Here is a 23,201-nt window from a genome sequence, read left to right as displayed (position 1 = left end):
TGCTCGCTCTTTGTCTCTATGTTTTACCTCCTTTCTGCACAGGAAGTCACTAAGTGAATTTCGGCCCTAATGCAAAACACAAGAGGCTTCCGGTTCTAGGATGCGTGTTCCCGGAAGAATGCAGGGTGCAAATGCGAACACGGCCTCCTTGCCAGTGGGTCCCTCGAAGGAGAGGGGCCCAAATTCAAACGCACCGTTAGAGTCGGTCACCCGGAGCAAACGTCCTCCCGGACCGTGCAACTGCGGCACTTAAGGGTCTCCCCAGGGCCAGGCGAGGTCTGTGGGGGCTCCCGGGGGCCCCTCCTGTGTACAGACTCCCCACCAGTTTGTAGAGCCAACGTGTCTAAGGCAGCTGTTTGCCTTCTCAGTAGTCAAAGCAAGGCTGATATTGGCAAAATAGTGAGCCGGAAATTGTGACAGCTCCATCAGTAGACACAATGTTCTTCTGCCCAGTTTGGTGTTGCAGCCCCAGCCCTGACTCTGTCTCCCCCACCGTCTGCTTCAGACATTACTGATCTCTGTCAGAAACTGCCCTGCGACCCGTCTTCCCTCCCACCCTCGGCTGGAGATGGACAGGAGATGCCTGCTTGGAAAGGGAGCGAGGAGCTGTGAGAACAGGGCTCTAGAACACGCGGTGGGAGGGACTCCAGGCTGCCCGGCTGCCTCACCTGGGGCTCGTGCGCAAGCCAGCTAAGCTCTCCGCACCTGTTTCTCCATCCACACAGTGGGGTGAAGACCAATGGGGCACCAGACTGAAATCACCCAGCCCTAGTAGTGTTAACACCTTCCCCTAGAAGGGCCACCACCTGACACCTGTCACACAGGCCGCATCTGTCTCAGACTCACCACCCACCTGAGCTGAGAAGACATACATCCCATTTCCATCCCTTCTTTGAAAACCGAGGAACTTTCCCTCTGTCCTTTGCTCCTCCCCAGCCCCCAGCCCTGGGCAGAGAAGGAATTGCTGGTTCTCGGCAGATGGGGGATGCAAAGCCCCAGGCTGCCCCCTGCTGCCGCAGACGAGTGTTGCAATCACTCCCAGTTCCACTTTCCTAAAATGCATTTGGCTACAGAATAAGGATAATAAAGATGAGGCCCCAGAACATTTTTCCCAACGCTGAAAGTGGCCACATTCCAGGAGCCCAGAGTCTACAGAACACAAACCGCCGAGGTATATTTTCAGTAGCCAAAGTTAAACCGTTTACATGGGACGCAAATAACCCGTCACAAGAGACTAGGGATGGCGGGGGTTCTGGTCCTGGCACGGCCCGTGGGCTCAGGAGGGTCGTGGTTTTCCTGAGCCCTCAGGTTCTGCGGCCAAATCCTGATGCCTCCCCACCCCCACCCCACAGCTGTCACGTGACACTGAGAAACGCAGGTGGGCCTCCGCGCCAACCTGGAGTGGGATGTGACTTCTATTTTTAATGTACTTGTCTACCAGGGAAGATTCACGCGGGCACTCAGAGGCCAGGCCGGTACCGAAATGTAGATCTAATTGCTGTGTTCCAGAGGGGGCCTGGCCCTGCCGACACTCGACTGCAGACACGCCAGCGGCCCAGTTCCCAGATAACCTTCTTCCACAAACTCTTCACCTTTAAATACAAACAGACCCGCTGTTCTGGATGGCATTTCCGCTCCGTGGCTGGGGAGGTGACTCTCCCGGCAGACACCTTTAGAGGGAACCACCACTCGGGGAGCCTGCTCCTGGCCCCCAGTTTCATCTTTATTGGGAAACGCCAAGGTCACTGAACACCAGCCTGTCTCAGCCCCAATGCTGGGCTCTCTCAGCCTTTGCACCTGCCCCAAGTCCTCCACCTGGCAGATCATTTTCACCTGTGAAGACCTAGCTCCTTGGAGCCTCTTACCTGAACGCAGAACCCAGAAGAGGCGCCGAGGGCTGGCACACGGGGCGAGCTCAGGAGTGTTGGCTGGACTTGTCCTTGCACCCCAGGGTGGCACATGCACACCTCTGTGCTGTCCGCGCGCCTGTCTCCCAGCTACGCAGAGGAGCCCTGCGCCCAGCGCAGAGCGGAAGCCCAGAGACCTGGAAGCCGGGCTGTGTGAGGACAGGCCTGGGCCAGAGCAGCACAGCTACAGTTCAGAACACGGTCCCCCGCCTCGGGTCCTCACCGTTTCCTTCAGAGGGCCTCCTGGACTCAAGGCCCAGCTTCGGCTAGTAACCGAGTGACCTTGGGCAGCCACTCCACCCTGCAGGCGAGGGCCTCTGTTTCTTCCTCTGCCCGGTGGGGCAGGAAACCCCTGCCGTGGCTGGTCGGGAGGGCCCGATGAGGAGAGGATGGTGCTTTGGCAACCCTGCAGGTCAGCGTGGTTGGAGCAGACTGATTCAGCGGCTGAATCGCTCCTTTCCCCTCACCCCATACGCGCGCACAGCTACTCCCTGGCTCCAGGAGACGCACCCGTGACACCTGATCTGTGACCAAGAGGCACCCTCACAGCGTCCACGAGGGGGCCGCACAGGGTTAGTGTTGCCCCTCATGGGCCCCCCAGAGCAGGGGCTGCCCAAGGTCCTGCGGCAATGACTGAGGACCAGGAAGCTGGGTCCAAAACCCAGTCCTGTCTGGGAGCCCAGGCCCTTCCCTCCTGCCCCAGGAGCCAGGCCTGTGGCCCCTCTTTCTCCTCAATGCTGTATCCAGGTCTCCAGCCATGGGGGGCATGGGGCAGAGCTGAGGGGCAGCTGAGCTGGGCCCAGTGCAGCCCCAGGAACTCTCTCCTCCCCACCCTGGGGCTCAGATGTACCAGGCAGACGGACAGACACACACAGAGGCGGAGCTGCCCCGTTCCCAGGGCAACCGTCAACACAGGCAGGAACTCAAAACACAGCTGGGCACAACAGCTGGGCTCTGAGCCTGGAGGGCTGGTCCCCATCGGCCCCTCTGAGCTTGGGGTCCAGAGGGGCAGTGACCCTTTACAGGCTCCCCTGGTGTCAGGAGGAGGGGAGCCTGGGAAGAGGTCCCTGCGCAGGCAGAGGTGCATCTCTCTCTCTCTGTCTCTTCCTCCCTCTCTCTCTGCCCCCCCCCCCCAGCAACATTCATGGGGAGCCACGCCATCTCTGGGCTCCAGAAAACCGCACCAGCTGGGTGCCGACTGCCCTCCACCAGGCCACCAGCACTAGTCCCCCCCACTGCCCTGCGTGGTCCTGTACTAGGCAGGAGAGCCATAGGTGGCCTGGCCCCGCGGGGTGAGCAGGAGGCCCTGGCAGCAGACGGAGTGCAGCAGGACCAACTGTGGAGAGAGCTCCTGGAGGCTGAGAAGCGGAGCCAGCAGCGCTGGTGAGTGCCTGCCCGGCCTGCCCTCCTCCCCTGACCCCCAGCCTGATGCAGTGTCCAGGAAGCTTCTGGGGAAAGAGAGAGGTGGGTGAGAGGGAAGCCAGGCCAAGTGCATGGATGGAAATGTGCCGGGGCCAAGGTGTAGGAAGCGTGGAAGAGGGGGTACAGGTGGGGGAGAGCCCAGTCTTGGCCTGACTTGGGCCTAGAAAGTGGGAGGAAGAGCAGGCAGGGGTCCACTAATGCAGGACGTCCCTTTGTGTAGCCACTGGACCCGACAACTCTTAGGGGAGCTGCTCAGCCAGGCTGCAGGGGCTCGAGGTGGGCCTGGCTCCACGGAGCCTCATTCCCGGGTCAGGGCAGCTGGAAGCAAGTGCAGAAACACAGAAAAGACTAGAAAGGGACTCGAGCCCGTGGGGCTCTGCGGCTGTGAGGCCTGGGGCAGAGGAGCCTGTTGTTACTATGAGTCTTCCAGAATTGCTTGACTGGTACAAAATAGATGAAAATGATGTATTAAACGAGGCGGTTAAATGACCGGTGCTGCCAAAGCGTTTCCGTTCCAGGGCCCAGAACTGGAGTTTCCTGAGAGACTACGACCCCATGGTGAGACCGCTCGTCCCTCCCCATCGGCTGTGGTCGCGCCGGGAACTCGGTTCACTCACTGAAGTGGGCTCCGGCCGGCGTGGGCCAGGGGCTGGGATGCACAGAGACAGAACAAGCACAGGCTTGTGCCTAGAAACTCAGAGTCTGGGGGCAGAGAAATGCCCACAGGGAGCATTTAGAAATTCATCTTTCCCGGCATTTCTTGATTTTATTAAGATGAGCCGACTGGAAATGGGGGCACCCGCTGCTGAGCCTCTTCCCCTGTTGGGCATGAGTTGGGGTGAAATGCTTGGGAAACTGATTCCTGCCTCAAAGAGCACCACCTCCAGTCTCTCCTACTTGAGTATTTTCCCTAAATGCAGGCCTGACTGTGTCTCTGCCCGGCTTCAAACCCTTCAATAAGTCTGCCTCCCTTGCTCACCCCACACTGAACCCCCACACTCTCTTAGTCATGCCTTTGTGCATGCTGTTCCCTGCCTGAAGTGCCCTTCCCGCCTTGTCAGCCGGATGGGCTCCTATTCACCCTCCAAGACCCCACTGGAGTGCCTTCTCTCCGGGGCATCTCCCCTTCCTGAGCAGGCTTGACCTTTCACTCTGTTCTTTTTTTTTAGTCCTCGCCTGAGGATGGGCTTATTGATTTTAGAGAGAGGGGAAGGGAGGGGGAGAGAGAGAGAGGGAGAGAACTGTTGATGTGAGAAAGACCTATGTGTCTGTTGCCCCTCACACCCACACTGAGGACCAGACCCACAACCCAGGCATGTGCCCTGGCCAGGAATCCAACCCATGACCTTCTGTATCCTGATGGGGGGCGGGGTGGGCACAGGCACACTCACTTTGCACGAGTCTGCGGAGCTACGCAGGTACCACTTACCACGCTTTTCTGTGTGTATGTTTGAGTAAACATTCACCAGAACCCAAAACCAGCCCCCGCAGCCCGCACAGCTCCGCCCTCGGGTGAGCGTGGAAGCGATCAGCCTTTCCGCACTCTGCCACTCAAGAGCTAGCGCTCTTCTCAGTGGGGAGATGGGTGTTACTTTAATTCCTCAGTGTTCTGGGTGAGGTTCAAGGTGATCGTGTGTCTGCCCTTGTGAACCATGATCAGTTTCACTCAGATTCATCCGCTTGCAGCTGGGGTGGGCTGTGCCCTGAGGGTCCCTTCCTGTACCCCATTGCCGTGACAATGCTGATGAAAGGTCTCTTTGTTTACAAAACAACAACCACAAAACCTTGGCACTGCCACCACAGGTGAAACTGGGTTTAGATGTGTCCCCCGCCCGCCCCATGTGACATAAGCTGTCCCCTTTCCTCAGGGCAATAAGAAGGAGCCCGTGAAGCTGCCTGAGCACGTGCCTCTCTTTTCCGACACTGTCCCCCATTCGACGAACCGGGCTGTGGGCAGCAGGGTGGACACGCCTCTGGGGAAAACCCTCATCGGCCTGGACTTCTTCTTCGTGGAGGGAGTCCGCAAGAAGAAGCTGGAAGACGAGCTGCAGCCCGTCTAGGAGGAGGAGGAGGCTCGCGGGCCTGCCCCAGGTGGGTGTGGGGGCAGCAGGGAGCCTGCAGCCGACCTGGCCTCGTGGCCCCGTCACCGTCCGGAAGAGTCCTTCCAGATGGCAACCCTCGTCACAGGCTGGAGAGGCATCCCAGTGGGTGTGCAGTGCAGAAACACACGTAGACACACGCACACCCATGCTGACACTCCTCACCCTCCCGAGGATACAGAGGAGCCATCGGGTCACATAGCAGGGGTGGCGGAGCTGGAACCTGAGCACCTTCCTGCAGGGCCCATGTCTGGTTCCAACTAGAGGGACCCCTGCCCCCACCCCACCAGCTTCAGGAGCAAAGCCAGTGCCCACAGATCCCAAAAAGGTTTTGCTAGTTCCCACCTGCTTGGGAGTACCGCCTACTGAACACCTACTGTGTACCTTTTGGTAACCTTAGGGGGCCGGGTACAATCATCCCCATTTCAAAAGGTGGAAACGAAGGCCTAGGAAGGTAATGGCTGGCCCAAGGCCTTGCAGCCGGTAAGGGTCAATGCCACGAGGGCAGCGGAGACTGCGTGACCCGAGTCCCACGCCCCACATCCACCAGGCCCCGGGCTTCCCGCAGAGCAGCCAGCACAGGGAGGGGCTCAGAGCCAGGCAGCAACCCGATTCCTGTGGCCCTGTCTCTGCCGGCTGACCCCACCAGGCAGCTCCTGTCCTTGGCCAGTCAGGGGTCAGCGCTTGTTCCACACCAGAGGACGAGAGCTCTGCCTCCCCGAGGTCCCCAAACAAAAGGGGAGGGCAGCTGGTCCTGGGGCCCAGGTCCCAGCCACCCCTAGGACAAACGGAGCCCAAGATGGGCAGGGAGGAGCGGGAGCTACCCCACGTGGCAGGCCAGGGACTCCCAACCAGGGCCATGTCGGATGGGGACCAGCCTCCCGCTTCTGCTCGTGAGCGAGACGGCACACGGAAAGCAGAACACCTGCCGCAGAGCAGGCGCCGCAGACTCTAGAGGCTTCTGCAGTTGCCGCTGCTGCCGCTGCTGCCCAGCCTTCCACACCTGCGAGAGCTTCTCCCCAGCTCTCTCTTCCTGCGAGCGGTGACTGTCCACATGACCTTCCCCGCCCAGCGGCTGTGGGGCAGCTGACTCTGCGGAAACCCTGGGGGACGCCCAGTCAACCGTCCAGACTCCCCTTGCCAAGAACACCCGAAGTTACACCTGGACATACCTGAGACCCACGCAGGGAGAGCAGACGGCCAGTCCCCTGTGCTCCTGAGCTCTGCCCCAAGCCCCTTCTGGAGGCTAACTTAAAAAGCACATCTAAGTACGCGTAGGATCACATGGTTTGTATTTATCCAAACGGCCAGAGTGCGGCTGCGTATGAGAAAAGACATACTTGGATATTTTTTTAAGTGACAACTATGATTTTAAAAACCACAGAATGAACAAGTTCTTTACTTTTAGACCACGTTGCCCTGCGGGTCCCCAGCAGGAGTTCTAGGATCAACCGCAGTTTGTATTTTTAACATGGCACTTTACATAGCTGAAAACTAATCACATTGAAACAGACAGTTTTAAGACTCAGAGTTCAAAATATGAAAGTTTATTTTACACAGGAAACCACAACATCTAACAAACATCATTTACATATTGCAGATATACACTCCAGAATAATGACAATTATAAGGGGAAGGAGAGCCTTTAAAAGTTAGGGTTTATAAACTTTCATAGAAAAGCACAGTGTACAATAATCTTGTCGTGTTTAGCACATGCTACTGTAACGAGAATAAAATCCAGAGGAACTCGGCAGAACTCAGCAATAACCTTTACTGCATGTATTTGCAATACACGAAACCTGGCTGAGGTTAGCTCTATTTCATCCCGAGTTCTAGTAACAGTTAATTGTGAGGATGTAGCCCTTTTTAAAACGTCGGCATTGTGCTTGAATCAGAACGTGAATCGCTTCATCACACAGAAGGCATCCAACAGCTCGTTTGGTTGGGAACTGCTGAAAGGCACGGGAGGAAGTGAAAGGACTGCTTTGGTATACGAACTCCAGCCAGGTACATGCTTGCTTGCCCTGCTGTACTGGCTACAAGTGAAGGAGGTGTTGCATTGCGTTAGATACAGTAAGGCCATCCTCTTCTACCTGTGTTACAATCAGACAGTCGTCCCAGAAGGTGAACCCTACTCATTTATGACAAGTCCGCTGTGACACAGCAAAATCCCATGCTCATTTGTGCTGTGGAGAGGACTTCTTTCTTAAAAGATTCTAAAAGCTGGAAAACAGATGTTGTTAGCTCTTTGGAGAGAACTTGATTGTGACTTTTATGGGTCAAGGTGATCTCAGACCGAGGAGTTCTTGGACCATCTCCATCAGTCATGTCTGAGCCCTAACAACCTACTGAAGTGGCGGGAGGGGTGGGAAAACATGTTTACACAAGTGTTTGGATGGCTCAAGTCTTTGGCTTCAAAGTCTCTGGAACGACTGAGTAAGTTTATCAAAGACTTGACTTAGCCACGAGGCGTCCTGTCCTTTGGTTCAGTTATTCGACCTTCACTTTGGGTGTGAGAGTCACGTCCCCATCACTCAGCCTTGGCGACCGGCCTCCGGTAGCGAAGCACTGTCACCGTCACCCACAGGTTCAACGCCAGCATGACCACGAAACGTGTAAGGACTGCAAGCCGTTGCAAAGAGAAAAAGTGCGCATTAAATGCGGTTTTCACATCATAGAACAAAGTCGTTCTGTTCAAGGAACCTAAATAAAGCTTCACTCCCCCCTCCACCCCCAACAATGAAACTTAGAACTGCGGATCATGGGGACTCGAACAACTTTAGTTCCAAATGTGGTTCCCAGTATTTCCCGAGAAATGATCTTCCTCCTATCATGACTGCCATTGGCCACCTGGCCTGACCTCATGAATAATAATTCAGCATTGTCAATGTTTAAATCACAGGAATCTGGCTGCGGCTGATATTGTGACTTTTTAAAGCCACTTTACTCATGTTCAAGGGCAGTGAGTGGTGTGCCAGACACTCCACATAAAGGCAAGGTTGTGGAGAGCATTCTGCTAAGAGAATTCTGGAAATGGGCGCAAACGTCAAAGCGTAGTTCACACTGAGCTGACCCTGAAAATGTGGCTCTTTAAGGAAAGAAGTGATGGAGACTCGGGGAAGTCTCCCGAGTCGGGGAGACTCGGGGAAGTGATGAAGAAGGCTTGTGAGGCGTAGCACACCACCCACGCTAGCTCGGCTGTTTCGCTAGGTTATCTCCCGACACACTGATCGCCTTCAGGAACAGCGGTCGCCTTAGACACAACACAAGTCACAATGCGCACATTTTCGATGTTCAAAGCTTAATGTCCAGTTTGTGGGCCAGTCTGGTTTCAGTATGTCTGACTCTTTCCATGCCAAGAATTCAGGTCCCAGGGCAAAAGCCCATGTCCTTTCACTTGACCCAAGTTGACCTTTGACCCCAACACGTTTACCCCTCTCTCAGAGCTGATGACCACGGTGGAGCCAAAGCTTCAACCCCCAGGAAGGGATTAGCGAGCATCCCACTGCTCTGTGGCCACGCCCCTAGAGGAACAAGGAGCTCGCTCACTTCCAAGGGGTCTGGGTGTCAGGGTCCTGTTTCATAGACTGGGTGACCCCCTCTGTTCTAATCCTTTCCCAGAATCTTTCTATGGGACTTAAAACTCAGCCTAAGGAATTACTAATCTTTTCAGGGTAACGCAAGTACCTTCTCCTCCATCACAGCAACCCTTTAAAAAAGAACCAAAGGCAAAGACACAGAGTCAAATGAGTCTGTCACCCCCGTGCTTGAAAAGGCCGGGCCCTCAGCCGCTGGTGGGCAGTTCTGGGAGGCACTGGGACACGTGGCCTGCACCTCCTTCCTGCCCTCCTCAGGCTCTGCAGGAGCCCCTCCAGCCCTCTGCGCACCCTCTCCGGCACGGCCCCTCATGCGCTTGGCTCCTGTGTGCCCACCCTGTCCTGTTCTTTCAAAACACATTTGACACTGTTTTCCAATAGCTCACGGTGTGACTACGATGCATTTCCATACTAGAGGGCTCCACCCACGGAGAGAGCCAGAGACTAGGGTGGGCGCGTTAGCCTGCAGGGACCACATTGCTGGAGGCCAGGACTATACCGTGGCCGGCCTCTGGGTGGCGCCAAGTGACTCCATCTGTTAAGCCCCAAGGCACCCACAAGTGCAGGAAGCCAAATGGCACAACCCTGAGCAACCCGCAGCAAAACATTGGGCTTACTTGTGAGATCATTGGTGGTCATCAAGGTCGTTATTATTCTTGCTGTAAAGGAAAGTATTAAGCAATAAATAGCAACTCACTTCCCAGACATTTTGGTATTTTGCTGTCTTTCCATTTTAAATACAGGGATGTATGCTAACCGTTCTTGAAAGATTTTGGTAGTATGGAACACTGAATAGCATCCGACTTCATAAAATACACCCAAGCCAGCCCTGCTTCCCGGCCAGTGGCTCTGAAGCTGCTGGCAGAGCAGCCGCCCCTCCTGAAGGGCCATCCGGTGCCACCCAGGGGAGCAGGGTGGGGAGTGTGTCACGTCATAAAGACTCAACATTTTAAAACAAGGGGGTGCATTCAATACAACCATGCTCTTGAAGCTTTTCAGAGAACAGAGGGAGGCCCCAAAATGATGCTCAATACAGGGTGGAGGGTGTGCTTTCACTTATTTTTAGTGGCTGGACTATGGCTCTGGCAGGAAAGGGAGAATAGTTGGCATTAAATCGGCCTTGTACGCGTGGGCTTGCCAGGAGAGTCTGGAACAGCAATTTGCAAAGGACTAAAGCTTGGACCGACCGCCCCCCACCCTATGCCCCAGGGACCTCGCTCTGCTGGGCAGATGCTGGGGGCTGGGATGGCGCCCCCCGCACCCCCAAACCAGCAGAGTTCAGTTCTCACTGGCACAGGTGTAGGAAGCGAGGATCCAGGTCAGGGCGCTCACCGCCCCCGAGTCCCGGCTCTTCCACAGGCACTGCAGCTGGGCGAACTTGCTGGCCGCGCTGATGAAAGTACAGAAATTCTGTTTGCAGATAAAACGGGAGAAAGTTAGGAGTCCCTTCATTAAGAAAAAGAGCACCAGAGACAGAAAGCGCTTCTGAAGCAAAAGTTTCAGGCCAACTAAGGACCAGTTTGTACAAGGGCAAAACCCAATTTAGTGAAAAAGAATGCTGCAGTGAGACATCGGTGTGGAACCCGCCAATTCCACCCCTGGGGAGTAGCCACGGGCCTGGAGTGGGTGTGAAGATGGGAGCGAGAAAGCAGCACGCCTGGCCACCAGGCACATCCACCCCCACCTGCCCATAAAACAAAGTCCTATGTGCTTTTATATGGTGGTGTGCTTTGGAACCTGGAGGAGGCCGTGCTGCTTTGAACTGACAGGCTCTTAAAGTCACTGCATCAGCTCTGACTTCCTGGCTCCTGTAGTGAGCCAGGTGGTGACGCATCAGGCCCCCGGCACCCCTGAGAGCAGAGATCCATCACCAGCCAGCCCGCTGTACCCCACCCCGAGCTCTGCAAACACCTACGGCAGCTCCAGGCTCAGGGTTGCTGGCCTCATGGGGGAAGATAGATCGGGGTTGCGGTTCTTTGAGATGAGGCCGCAGGACGGGCGGGGCTGGAGGCCCGACCCTTGTGCTGGCGTGAGAAGCGTAGGCAGCTGTGGTTCAAGGTCCACCGCAGAATGTGCTGGAGCCCTGGGGCCTCTCCGTGGGGAGCTGAGGAGGATGTGGGGGTGGGGGGCGCAGGCGGCCAGGTATCCTGGAAGCCCGGGAACAAGTGAGTCGAGTAGGAATCTCATCTGTGGCGGCTGAGAACCACTCCTGGCTTCTGCAGAAGGAGAGCAGCTGGTTTCTCTTCTGCTCCCCAGAAGGAGAGCTCCAAGCAGGGAGCACTCATTCTGCTTTCTGGAACCGTCCTGGCCCGTGGCTGTCACTCGGAAGTCCTCGTTGAATGACTGAATTCTCAACAACAAGCGATTTGGCAACTCTAATGGCAGCGGTGAATGCAGGGTGACAAGCGGAGGGAAGGGCTCACTCGGGCGAGGAAGCGAGGAGTGTGTGGAAAGTAGACGGGCAAGGCCCGTGGTCCCCTCCGAAGGCAGGTCACACTGGGAGTTGGGTGCAGGTGGCTTGGGGTACTGACCCCAAGCGGGGACACCTGTGAGGAAGGCGGCTCCTGAGCAGGCTGGTGACCTGAACAGGTGGAGGAGGGGGTGCTGGAGAGGAGGAGCATCCAGGACGCAGGGTTAGCACGTGCAGGTGGAAGGTGGCGGGCGAGGGCTGGGACGGGTGCCACTCGGATCCACGCAGGGCTGTGTCCACACGCGCCGTCGGGAAGGGCCGCGTTCCGGTAGGCTGCCAACCAGATGGTCTACCGGTGCCTGCCGGACACGCGGCCAGATTCCTCTTCCAGGAGAAAAAGCCATCGTTAGAATCATGCAGGCGTTTCCTTTGGGAGGGAACGGAGGCTCGGACAATCTCGTTGCACACGTTCAGCCGCAGGGGACCAGGTTCTTCTGTGACAGAGTCCAGCCCGGAACAGGCCCGGTAAGGAGAAGGTGCCCAGACTGTTGGGAGATCACGTCTGACTGGCGCTGGAGCCCTCCCTGTTGTGAACGCACACTGAGTGTGGGAACTGCCAGCTTCGCCACTGGAGCATGGGCCAGGACTTGTGTGGGAAGGGTTTCTCCGTCTGAACTGGTTCTTGCTTTTGAAAGCCTTAGGACTGGGAACTTTCCAGAACCTGGGTTTTCGTGAACTCAAGCAGCACCCTCCCCTAGGGGATCTAGGGTTTTCTAAAGCCCGAGCTCCTTGTCCTCCTCTCTGTGGCTCCACGACCTTCAAGCCAGCATCTTGTCCCCAGCGCCCCAGTGCCTGCCAAGGAGTAGGCGCCAGGAAGCCAGTGGGGACCACACACAACAGCACTCAGCGAGGGGAAAAGGTAACTCCTTTATGAACTATTCGGGCACCAGGTTCATTCACTCAGGGCACAGAAGAAACGAAAAACCCCTGCGGCCTTTGACCCCTGGACCCAGCCCTGCCCTGTCTCTATTAGCCCAAAGAGCCAGAGCCACACCCATGCGGCCAGTAGTAGCAGCTCCTGAGATCCTGGAAGACTTTTACGGAGGGTGGCCAGACTGAGCAAATAAAAATACCGGGCACCCAGTTAAATTTGAATCTCAGGTCAACAACAAATGATTTTTTAACATAAGTATGTCCCATACTATATTGGACATAATTATACTAAAAAAATTATTTGTTGTTAACCTGGCATCCCTATTTATTTGCTGTCTTGCTAGGTTGAAACCTAACACAGTTAAGTCCACTTCCCAAGAACAGGTCGTAGACAAGATGTTGGGAGAGAAATTCATGAGCTGGGTATGGTGGGCAGTGACTTGTGACCACCAATCAGCTCTCTTCCGTCTCTTCCTGCTTGGAGGAAGTGCTTGCTTCCGCCACCTGGAAGAGCAGGTCTGTGGTCAAATACTTCCTGATCCACCAACAGAATCTCAGAGCATGGGGATTTTGGCCCTTAACCAGGAAGGAAAAAAAGGATAGGGCGTACCCTCTTCCAAAGAGGACAGAAAATGGGGGGAGAGAGAGAACAAATTTAACAAAATAATGAGTACGTGGCCAATATGTAATTATTACCCAGACAGGAAGCTCTTTCTCTTATACTCAGTTCTTCATTCTACTGCTGCGAACTACCTCCCCAGTCTGGCTCTCTAAACCCCAAAAACGGAAGTAAAAAAACTTTGCATACACTGAAGTAAGAATAATGTCTTTCTTTTACTGTTCAGAGAACACTGCACTTTCTTCCCACAGTCCTTCAGCACAGCTGTGAACTGAGTGGGTTGAACACTGGATCTCTCCAGTTCTTTGCAGGGCGGGCGGCAGGGAGAGGACAGAGGGACAGACTGCCATTTCACAGCTGGGACTCACCATGGCCAGGTCTATGATCCACTTCTGCAGTGTGAGGATGAACCACGACGCCGCGAATCTTACCAAGTGTTAAGGAAGTGGCTGAGCCGGTGGCTCCACCAGCCTGTGCCCCGTGCTCAGGGGGCTGCACCTAGAAGCCAAGTGTGCAATCGAGGGCGCCTCTGCCAGAACTTGCCAGAGTCGGAAAAGACAGCGCCGGTTGTCCAAAGGGCCAGAAGCAGATCAGAGAAGTACGGAGAATTCCAGGATCGTGGACTGTTCCTGGGGGTGGGGACATCGCGGATGATTTTAATTTCTGGCTTCATCCCCGACCACGCGGACGTAGCCCATGCCAAGTCACAAATTAAGCACCGACAAGATGGGCTGACCTTATAAAGTAGGCCTCTCCTGCAAAACGGGGTGTCCTGTGAAACCCCGTACTGATTGACTCCCCCCTTTTCACTAACTCCAGTGTGAAAGTGCTACAGTGAGGAGCTGACGGACGGGAAGAGGGATGTCTGATTTTCATCCGGCTGTGTGATGCTGAAGCGCACACAGCACAGCCAGAAGCTGAAGCGGACACGGGAGCGGAAGTGGCCAGGCAGTGAGGGGCTGCCCACGACCTCTGCTGGGACCTTGGGCAACTTCATTTCTCTCTAGACCTTGGTTTGCTTATCTGCAAAGTGGACTTAACACTCCTTGCCCCATCTCCCTACTCAGTGCCTTGGGCTGACTTGCAGGGCCCAATAGGTGTCTGCGCTTATAATTAGGAGCATCATTTAAATGAAGGGACTGAAATAGACGTGCTCTACACTAAGAGTCAGTCAACGAACTATCAGTGAGCTGATCAACACCGGAAAGGCAGCCCAGAGCTAGGTGGATGAGATTTGGTTTTAAAAAGTCTCTAATTTAATTTTTTAAACTCACTTCTGTGGTGTTTTTTGTCCAATACCTTGCCATGGCACCTCACTCCATTCATTCCCGACACAGTTTCTAAAACTTGACCACCAGTAGCAGCTACTAAGGTCCTAGAGATGAATTTTTTGTAGGTTGGCCAGATTTAGCAGATGAAAACCCAGGGCACCCCGTTAAACTCCAATTCCAGATCCTGACCTACATTCCACACGGCCTGTCGGCCCCCACTGATGCCCAGGGCTCAGAGGGGAGGGCACTGAGCAGGGATGGCACCGGGGCATCTCTGGGTTGTGCGGACATATTCGCTCACATGGAGTCTTGCATTAGGGATTCTTTTGAGTTTAACCCAAAAGCCACCTATCTGGTAAAGGGCCCTGCTGAAGAATGTATACTGTTTTCTTTTTAAAGATTTTATTTATTTATTTTTAGAGGGAGAGGAAGGGAAGGAGAAAGAGAGGGAGAGAAACATCAATGTGTGGTTGCCTCTTGTGTGCCCCCCTACTGGGGACCTAGCCTACAACCCAGGCTTATACCCTGACTGAGAATTGAACTGGCAACCCTTTGGTTCACAGGCCGGCACTCAATCCACTGAACCACACCAGCCAGGGTGGATTCTTTTGGGTCTAACCAAAAAGGCATGTATCCAGTAAAGGGCCCTGCTGAAGAATGCATAATGTTAGCAGGCAGCACCCCGGGGCCCATCCCTGACTCCCAGATGCCAGAAGGATACAGGGCAAGATAGGGCGCCGCCCGGTACACACTCCCGTTGAAATGGAACACGCAGAGCAGGAGGATGACATCTGGAAGGAGAAGGTCCCAGTGAGAGGGAGGAGGGGACCCGGGCCGCACTGGGCACACAGGGCTCAGTTACCTTGTATGATGAGGATGGGGTACTCCAGGTAGGTCAGCAGCGGGTACTCGTAGTAACACTGGTATCGGAGAAACACCAGGAACCTGGGGAGAGGGAGGGCACCCCTGAACTCGGGCTGACTGGACAGGGAGGCCAGCTGCACCCAAGAGCAAAGGCTGGTCGCCAAACCTTTGAAGTCAAGGAGGGAGACTGAGAAAGGGATGGAACGTTGATTTAACGAACTCCATGATTTCTGGAACTTCCAGCACTGGCTGGGCTGTGGGCGTAATCTACACAGTCTCTGTCAAGTTCCTCAGGGGAGTCACTTGCAAACGATTCCCACAGAGGGTGATCCGCTGACCAGGGTTAGAAGACACACCTGGCTGCCTGTCCCCAAAGCTGCCCTGAAGAGCTGTTCCAGTAAGAGCAAAAATGACAGCAGCCGCCTGTCGGGCAGCTCCTCCAGCCATCGGCCCGGGCCCCTCCCTGACCCCCAAACGCCCCCCACCCTGGCCAGCTCTGGGGGTCCCCTCTGTGCCTAGCCCTCTCACTAGTGTCACTCTGCAGGACCCCAGCCTCCAAGTGCAAGCTGACCCCTGCAGGACCCTAGGACAAGCCACGTGTCCAGGGGAGCCGCACCCCACTGCCAGAAGACTGGGTTTTGGCGGAGGTATGCTATCAGATAAAGTGAGACAGGTGACAGGCTGGGTGAAGGTCGAGCCCTTACCCCTTGGATCTCGGGGAAGGAGTGGCAGGGAGTGGGCAGGCTCCTGGCTCTACAGGCATGTCAGTCTCCCTATACACCACTGGGGCCAGCCTCATCTTCCCCAGCTCAGGGACCCTCCCAGGGACTGAGGCCCTTCTCCCTGGCCTTCCTCCCTCCAGCACATGCCCTCTGCCTCCTCACCCCCACCCCACACCTGACAAATATGAGGGTCACTTTGAGCCGGTGTCCCCATCCTCCAAGACCCCTCTCTATTCTTCAGTCCCAGCCATCCAACCTGGGGTCCCGTGTGGTAGGGTCACTTGCAAACCTGTGAGGGGTCATACATCCTCCCCTCCACCAAGCTTTTCCAGACAAAGCCTCTCAATGGATGGGAGCTCAGAGCAGGTCCCCTCAGGGCCTGGGCCCCTCATCTCACCCACCACCAGGTCTCCTCCACCTGCCTCCTTTCCAGCCTGCATTCCCTGCCAGGCCCTGGGAGACATGTTGTGCTTGGGGACTGGGCTGGCAGGACAGAAGCAGGAAGGGCCCAGCCCAGCCAAGGACGAGGGGCTTGACCACTCGCTGAGTTTCATATGCTAGGTTTTTCCACTAATTCAAGTTTTCCCAACCAAGTCTTACCACTGTGAATTTGCATTTAGATCTTTAAATACCTAGCCAGGGCCCTCACCCTGGATTTGTGATGGATGAACCATCTCTGGGAGCAGCCTCTGTTGGTCTCTGCCCACCTTTCACAGAGGCAATCGAGTGTCCCTTCTCCACTCGCCGCCTCCAAAGAGCTGTCTCCACTCTCCCAATCCGCCCCACCCCACCCCACCCCAAAACATGCACTTTTAAAAAGCTACAGAGTCCTTGGAAAAGTCCAGCCCTTTATTTTACAGGTGAGGAAACCGAGGTCCGAGACAGGGAGTGAAGGTGGGGGGTGGGTTTGGGAATGGCTAGTCAAACCCCTCTTAAGGAGGGGTTCTCTGAGAAACGCATCCTTGGGCCGTTCCGTCCTCCTGCAAACATCAGCGCACTATGACGCGTGCGCACTGAGACAAGCCGAGAGGGTGTGGCCCACAGCTGTGATTGCACGTGCTGTGCTTTTACACGACTGGCAGGCAATGCAGTAGGTTTGCTCACACCAGCATCACCACACACCGGTGAGTGGTGCGGGGCCCTAAGGCATTACCATGGCTAAGAGGCCACTAGGCGACAGAAATATTTCAGCTCCATTTTAACCTTAGGGGACCACAGTGGGATAGAGTCCATTGTTGACCCAAACGCCTTTATGCAACAGGTGATTGTATAGGGGTCTCCAGGTGCAAGCGGCCTGGCTCAGAGCCAGGCGGTTGGTTTTGCCACTCCCCGGGGAGCGATGACTCGCAAGGTGTCGGTATCCTCCTCTGCTAAGTGGGTGTGCGCGGTCAATGCCTGACCACACAGGTTGGTGGGCAGCGAAGCACAACGGGCGGTGAGTGGCCCCAGGAAGGGCCCTCCCCGCAGTCAGAGGGTCCCGGCCCCGCTCCCCCCGCCCCTACTTAATTACGCCCGCGGCTCTGTGGACTCCCTCAAGTCAGAGGCGAGGAAGGAAGGGCACCCCGGCCGCCAGGGCCCTTACCCCGCCAGCTCCAGAAGTAAACTCGGGAGGCTGAGGCCCCGAGCACTGCGCGCCGCCAGCAGGGCGGAGATCTGCGGCAGCTTGAGCGCTGTGCACACCGCCAGCGTGCTCCAATTGCAGAGCTCAAGCAGCCCCAGGGCCATGGCGTCGGCGTCTCGGGCTCCGCGGACCCGGCGCAACGCGAAAGGCAGCAGCTCAGCACTCGGACGCCGGGGTCCTTCTTCTGCCTTCCCCTGCCGCCAGCCACCGCCCTTGTCTGGACCCGCCCAGCCCGGGCCTGCGCCCCGCCCCCCCATGGCTCCACCCTCGACCCCGCCCCTCCCTGGCTGGTCCCCCGCCCAGACTAGCTCCGCCCTCTACCCGCCTACTCCCTGGAAGGTTCCGCCCCCTGAGGCCTAGCCCGCCGCCTCCCAGACTCATAGGGCCTGGACTTCGGCTCCCGGGCCGCCCCGCCCCGCCCATCCCACCAGAAGGATGAGGAAGCAGATTTTCGTTAGCTTTTCCAAGGAGAAACTTCCAGCTCCTCACTTAACAGTTGCTCTAGGAGGGAGCTGCAGTCACCACCCCCACCCCCGTGGCAGGGGCAGGAGACTGCCCATTCACGAAGCTGCCACCCCCTCCGCCCAGTGCTCGCCAAGCTGGGTCTAATCGAGCCCTCAGGTCCCTGAAAGCCCCGCCCCTGTGCCTCTGGGCTTGCAGAAAGGCGCTGGGGCTGTGCTCCCGCCCTCCAGTCTCCCGAGTGCCACTCTGGGGCAGAAGCTAGTCCCACGTGAAGCCCGGTGGCCACATGTCTGGTCACAGCCTGGGCTTCGCACGGCCACGCCCTCTGCCTGCAGCAGTGACCCCGGGACACTGCACCAAGACCCGGGATGCTTTGGACAGGAGGCGCGACTTCTGTTCGCTGCTTCCTGCTGGATTGTAGGGAAGGGCGGGAAATGGGAGGGCAAGTCCAGTCTACACTGGTGTCTCTCTGCTGTGTGGGTCGTCACAGCTGGAGACGCAGGGCTGCCCCAGCAGCGTCCGCGCTTAAAGGAGATGGGGAGTGGCCGAGGGCCCAGACGCTGGCCTGGGGGAGAGGGGCCGCCTGGGACGACCTCCACGACCTCTCCCCTTGCCTGTGCCAACACGACAGTGCTCGGAGCACAAGGAGCCGCAGTCCCGCAGTCCCCAGGTGCTATAGGACCTAACACGCAAGTGTGCCACCACGTAGCGGCGAAGGGACACCAGTACTCACTCTGATTGTTAAAGCAGTTCCTTTAAGAATATGCTATCTTAGATGAAGAGTCCTCCGTTTCTTCCCTTTGGGAAGGAAGGGAACAAACATTTGAGCTATTCCAGATACTCCACACAATTCCCCTATTTAATCCTACAACCACCCTGTAAGCAATCTCCAGGTTACAGATGAAGGCGCTCAGGCTTGTGAGTAACCTGTCTCAGATGAGATAACCATTAAATATCCTAAGAAAGAATCCACCGATTACTAAAATGCTTTCTAGAAAAACACCTGTCAGCACTGTTGCTGACACTACAGGCCTCTTCTTGATCCTCCACAGGACAGTCTAGGTGTGCATGCCCGTAAAACACCACCATCAAATCAGAGACAGACTCCTGGTTGAAATTCCTTACTTTGTATTTCTCTGTGCAGGAAGTGGCAGGAACGAAGATTCTCAAGTCTGTAACCTACACTATGACTTGGGCATAACCCATCTTTTATACTCATCTTTTAACGAAGGCAAACTTTGGGGGTAAATTTTAGGATTCCAGGAATATTTCACAGGAAAAGTAGAAATGCTTGTGTCTTAATTATTTATTTATTTTTGATATAAAAAGCAGGCATAATATACAATTACACTACTACAAAGATGCAACAGAGTCAGAAAAAAAGAAAAATCAGGGGGATATGATTCTTGTTCAAAGGGGACAGCTGATCAAATATTTATGATCATCTAAACCATGCAGTTCATAACTTAGCACAATCCCAAACAAAGCTCATCATGGGGAAGGGGATCAAGGAGGGGACCCCAGCATCACAGTCAGCACTGTTACACAGTGCTGACCTTCAAAGTGCTTCACAGCTCAGCCGCGGCGGCTTCACTCAGAGGGGCGTGGAAGCCGGATTCCAGGGCGGGCAGGGGAGTCAGTAGCAGTGAGTGTCAACACAGAAGTGACTTGCTCTCATCGGGTTTTTAAAAACATGTTTCTCAAAGCATGTTTCAACAAGGTAATATAGTGTCTACTTTACCACCAGAATCCTAGAGACATAGATTAACAACAGCAGCATAACTTCTTATATTTTGTGGTTTGGCAACCTAGAGCATTTCTCCTTAAGGATCTGCGGACAAGCTGATACAGAGGAGATCCTTCAGAGCCAGGCTCCTGCAGCTCCAGCATAGGTTAGTTTAAACAACACTAACCTATAGCTCAGGTTTATTGGTATACTTAGCCTTTAGCTACAGCATTTTAAAAGTTCAGATAGATCTTTAAAAAATTCTTGCTTCTAGATAGCATTTTTAAAAAATTAATACTTTCCAAAAATTCACTATACACTAATTCCAACAGTAATACAAGTTTCCTTCTACTTCTGTCTCACTATCCCCACAAAAGTACAAAAATCCAACTAAGAAAATCCCAGTATTCACTACTTCTCAGTTCTCAATAGGAGGTATTTAAGGCTCTAGGAGAAATCAGGTGAGGAAATAAGCAACTTTTAGACCTGTATCTTCCTTGGAAGCTTTGGAGCCTCAAGAAAAAGAGCTGGCACAAAATCTGGTTGCTAAACCAAGTCAGTGTCACATTTAATGAGTGTTGGGAAGAGGACACTTGGAGAGGTGCATGCATCATTCATGTACGTACATGAAACTGGCAACAGGGTAAAAAGCACATTCTTACCCACGATCAGAATCTTTATTAAGCACACATTCCCATTAGTTGGACAAACCACCTTACAAATCCTTAGGTCAAACCATATAATGTGAAGAATCTCCATGGGAGAGATTTTTTTCACCACTTAGAATACCTTCCCCCTCTCCAAGTCGCTTCAATAGTCCCTGTATAGTTGCATCACACCATGATTCTCCATATTCTCTAATATATACAGCATTCAAAATTTTAAATGTTTGTCATTTTTACTCAAATATTTCAATTACTCATGTGTAAACTTCAAATTATTTCACCTTAATAAAGTTTATTAAAAATATATATATACTCTCCAATTCAGAATAATATGATAGAACCTCCCATAGTGTAACAAAATCTTTATATAAAATATTAATTTCAGTCTTTTAACAAGTCTAATGAATGGAAATATTTATTCTATATAAATTTTATATATTTTTCATTTTTAAATCTTACTTAAAAAAAATATCTGTGCCCCCAAACCAGAACTGCAGAACACACCGGCCAGGGAGCCGCCTACGGCACGCACGTTCACTTCCAGCACAGACAGCATCAGCGCGGGTGCACACAGCACCCAGGAGAGGAAGAAGACTCAGTTTCAGGACACCGGTAGACCAGAGGCCATTATTCAGTTTCCACAACAGTATATGTAATTGGGGACCTAACTCTTTAAATACCTCCACACTGACCTCAAAGGGAATCAGTGAAAAATGTCTTCATTCCTTCATTGAAATATTAAATGATGTATTTCAACATCACACCAAACTGTGCATGTGTTGTATGTATACAGAGACTGATAAAAGGCTACATAATCTTTTTACCTGATGCTTACCACTGATGCGTACTGTCCCAGTACAAAACATACACTTTTGTGGGATGATGAGAAATACAGCAGGAATGGTCCTGCATAAACTGTAACTTTAACAGCATTTAAAAAATAAAAAGCAAGTGGCCTTTGAGGCCACTACTTCCCAATCACCAGTTTTCATAACCCAATACTGAAATATTGTCATACACAATTGTGTGTTTAAGGGATCACACTTAAATATTTAAAATATATCTAGAGTATGTTTTAGTTTTCTTTACATTTGAGATAAATTTTGAATGTTGTGTGAAATGTAAAAATAGCCACAAATGTTATTACCAGAAATAAAAACACATCTAGGGTAGTCAGCAAATTCCAAGCATTTCAGAGTCACACACTAACACTAAGATCTGTAAAAAGGGTTGAATGAATAATAGACATACATAAAAGATATATTAGTTCTAATACTATCCATTATTGTTTCTATCACCAATATTTAAAAAAATTCTGTTATACAATCAAAATAGGCTGACGTTGATAACTATTACATGTAAAAATAGTGCACTATTTTCTCCTGCAAAGCAAATTTGCATCCTAAAAGCTGGTAAACACTTGTTTTTCTTTTTTTTTTTAATACAGAAAAGGGCTAAGACTTTGAAAAAAATTAAATTAAGGCATTCAAAATGGATAAAGTTGCCTACCATGAAGCATTAGGAAACTGATATAATTAAGTTCAAAGTTTTTGTTACAGTAACACGAACATGCAGCTCCAACAGGTACACACAGATGAGTGATGTAAAACCCAACATTATGGCTTTATACAAGTGCATAGTTGCAACTGTAGTTAAGTAATGATATCTGATCATTGTGTATAAAAAAATAAAGTGGGAAGTTTAAAAAACCCTCTTGCAGTATTACAGTACTCTCTCTGCGTGTATGTGTTTGCACATCCGTACACACACATACACACACACAGTATAATGGTCACTTCTTACTGATGCAGTCTCTATCACTGTAGTGAAATCCATTCCCAGATTCTTCTGGTAAATACGCTGGTGAAATCTCTCTGCTGAAGCTGAAAAAACGATTTCTTTAACTCTTCTCAATCCTTTTGTGCAATGTAGTGTTAGTGTCTGCCAAGAGAGCTTAATGGAACAAGTTTGGAAGAGTTGCGTAGGATATTCTTACTCTATCAACCAATCACTATTGGCTCAACCTGATGCTCCAAAGAAGCCCCAAAAAACTCTCCAAGATTTACAATTTATATTGCAGGAATAAAGGGAATATATATGTATACGTGTATGTATATGTATATATATATCAGTATCTCAGGAAAATATAGCTTTTTAATAAATTTTGGGCCATCATATTTCAGTCTTGTTTTAATTGGAAGAATATGATCACCTTGAATAATGACTGCATTCATAGAAGGCAGTTAGCTGGAAAGAAAGGAAAAATAAAGTTAGCCAAGGTAGTGCAATAATTTAAGAGACTGTTAAATTCTTTGAAAAGGCATTCCATGTACATCCTTAAACTCTACAGTCTTCCAGTGACTACATTTTAACATCTAAATCATGCACAAAGCATGTTCTCTGTGTTCCTTCTCTAATTTCGAGGCACATGCAATTATGTTCTTTCTCACATTTTCCCATACTGGCTACAAATATAGCACACAGTGTTAAGCCCGGTAACTAACTGTTAGGGTCGGACACCATGTCACCAGAGTAGCTCCCGTGAACCGAAGTCTGATTTGGAGTGTTAACTGCTGGCTGTCTCACGTGGCCGACAGAACAGCAGACTTACGGAGCAGGTTCTACTTGACTATTTGACCCTTAAAATCTATCAAATTTTAAGGAATTTGATTCCTTTAAGGAATTTTAAGGAATCAAATTTAAGGAATGTTCATGGGAACATACATGTTGTTATAGTAAATATATGGAAAAATACTCTGTATATCCTGGTTATAAACATCCTCAATATTACATGACTCAAGTATGTTTTGCAGTGTGCTTACTTAGGTTAAGACAGGCCTTAGTTTAAATCCATTCCATGCAAAACGCTTAACTCATAAGGTTC

General features: G+C 52.6%; 3 protein-coding genes across 9 annotated transcripts in view; 1 reads left to right on the top strand and 2 right to left on the bottom strand.

Moving 5' to 3' along the window:
- The first annotated feature begins 2,854 nt into the window (after positions 1–2,854).
- CIMIP5 (ciliary microtubule inner protein 5) lies at positions 2,855–14,458 on the top strand. Of its 7 annotated transcripts, none has more exons than XR_006654442.2 (5): positions 2,855–3,290; positions 3,848–3,887; positions 5,198–5,420; positions 11,281–11,411; positions 11,813–14,458. XR_006654442.2 is itself a non-coding variant. In XM_045189596.2 (4 exons), exons 1-3 carry the CDS (start codon positions 3,052–3,054, stop codon positions 5,387–5,389), a joined length of 471 nt encoding a protein of 156 aa, XP_045045531.2. In that variant the 5' UTR covers positions 2,855–3,051; the 3' UTR covers positions 5,390–5,420; positions 11,281–14,458. The 7 variants fall into 7 exon arrangements, 2 of the variants coding, with proteins under 2 accessions (XP_045045531.2, XP_071077685.1); XR_006654443.2 differs by having other exon boundaries at positions 11,281–11,959; positions 12,193–14,458; XR_006654441.2 differs by having other exon boundaries at positions 11,281–11,959; positions 12,130–14,458.
- SLC66A3 (solute carrier family 66 member 3) lies at positions 6,974–17,686 on the bottom strand. The gene is made up of 7 exons (XM_024552984.4): positions 17,426–17,686; positions 15,120–15,202; positions 14,979–15,048; positions 13,355–13,412; positions 10,314–10,434; positions 9,642–9,683; positions 6,974–8,050 (listed from the first exon to the last, which is right to left on the bottom strand). The coding sequence occupies exons 1-7, from the start codon at positions 17,566–17,568 to the stop codon at positions 7,959–7,961; spliced, it is 609 nt and encodes a 202-aa protein (XP_024408752.1). The 5' UTR covers positions 17,569–17,686; the 3' UTR covers positions 6,974–7,958.
- A 1,936-nt stretch (positions 17,687–19,622) lies between these two features.
- ROCK2 (Rho associated coiled-coil containing protein kinase 2) overlaps positions 19,623–23,201 on the bottom strand; it is a 99,539-nt gene continuing 95,960 nt past the window's right edge. The window contains exon 34 of the mRNA XM_053924026.2: positions 19,623–22,564. The gene's annotated coding sequence lies outside the window, so the exon portion shown is untranslated. The remainder of the gene's footprint in view (positions 22,565–23,201) is intronic.

Source organism: Desmodus rotundus, chromosome 5, assembly GCF_022682495.2.
Source record: "Desmodus rotundus isolate HL8 chromosome 5, HLdesRot8A.1, whole genome shotgun sequence".
Taxonomy (NCBI): Eukaryota; Metazoa; Chordata; class Mammalia; order Chiroptera; family Phyllostomidae; genus Desmodus; species Desmodus rotundus.
The sequence above is the reverse complement of the archived record's forward strand: the minus strand, read 5'-3'. Positions and strand labels throughout refer to the sequence as shown.

Coding starts and splice junctions, on each gene's coding strand:
- CIMIP5 (XM_045189596.2), top strand. CDS start 3,052: ATGGGGAGCCACGCCATCTCTGGGCTCCAGAAAACCGCACCAGCTGGG. Junction 3,291..3,847: donor AAGCGGAGCCAGCAGCGCTG/GTGAGTGCCTGC, acceptor TTTCCGTTCCAG/GGCCCAGAACTGGAGTTTCC. Junction 3,888..5,197: donor TGAGAGACTACGACCCCATG/GTGAGACCGCTC, acceptor CCCTTTCCTCAG/GGCAATAAGAAGGAGCCCGT.
- SLC66A3 (XM_024552984.4), bottom strand. CDS start 17,568: ATGGCCCTGGGGCTGCTTGAGCTCTGCAATTGGAGCACGCTGGCGGTG. Junction 13,413..14,978: donor GCGGCGCCCTATCTTGCCCT/GTATCCTTCTGG, acceptor ACACTTGGTAAG/ATTCGCGGCGTCGTGGTTCA. Junction 8,051..9,641: donor GACCACCAATGATCTCACAA/GTAAGCCCAATG, acceptor AACGGCTTGCAG/TCCTTACACGTTTCGTGGTC.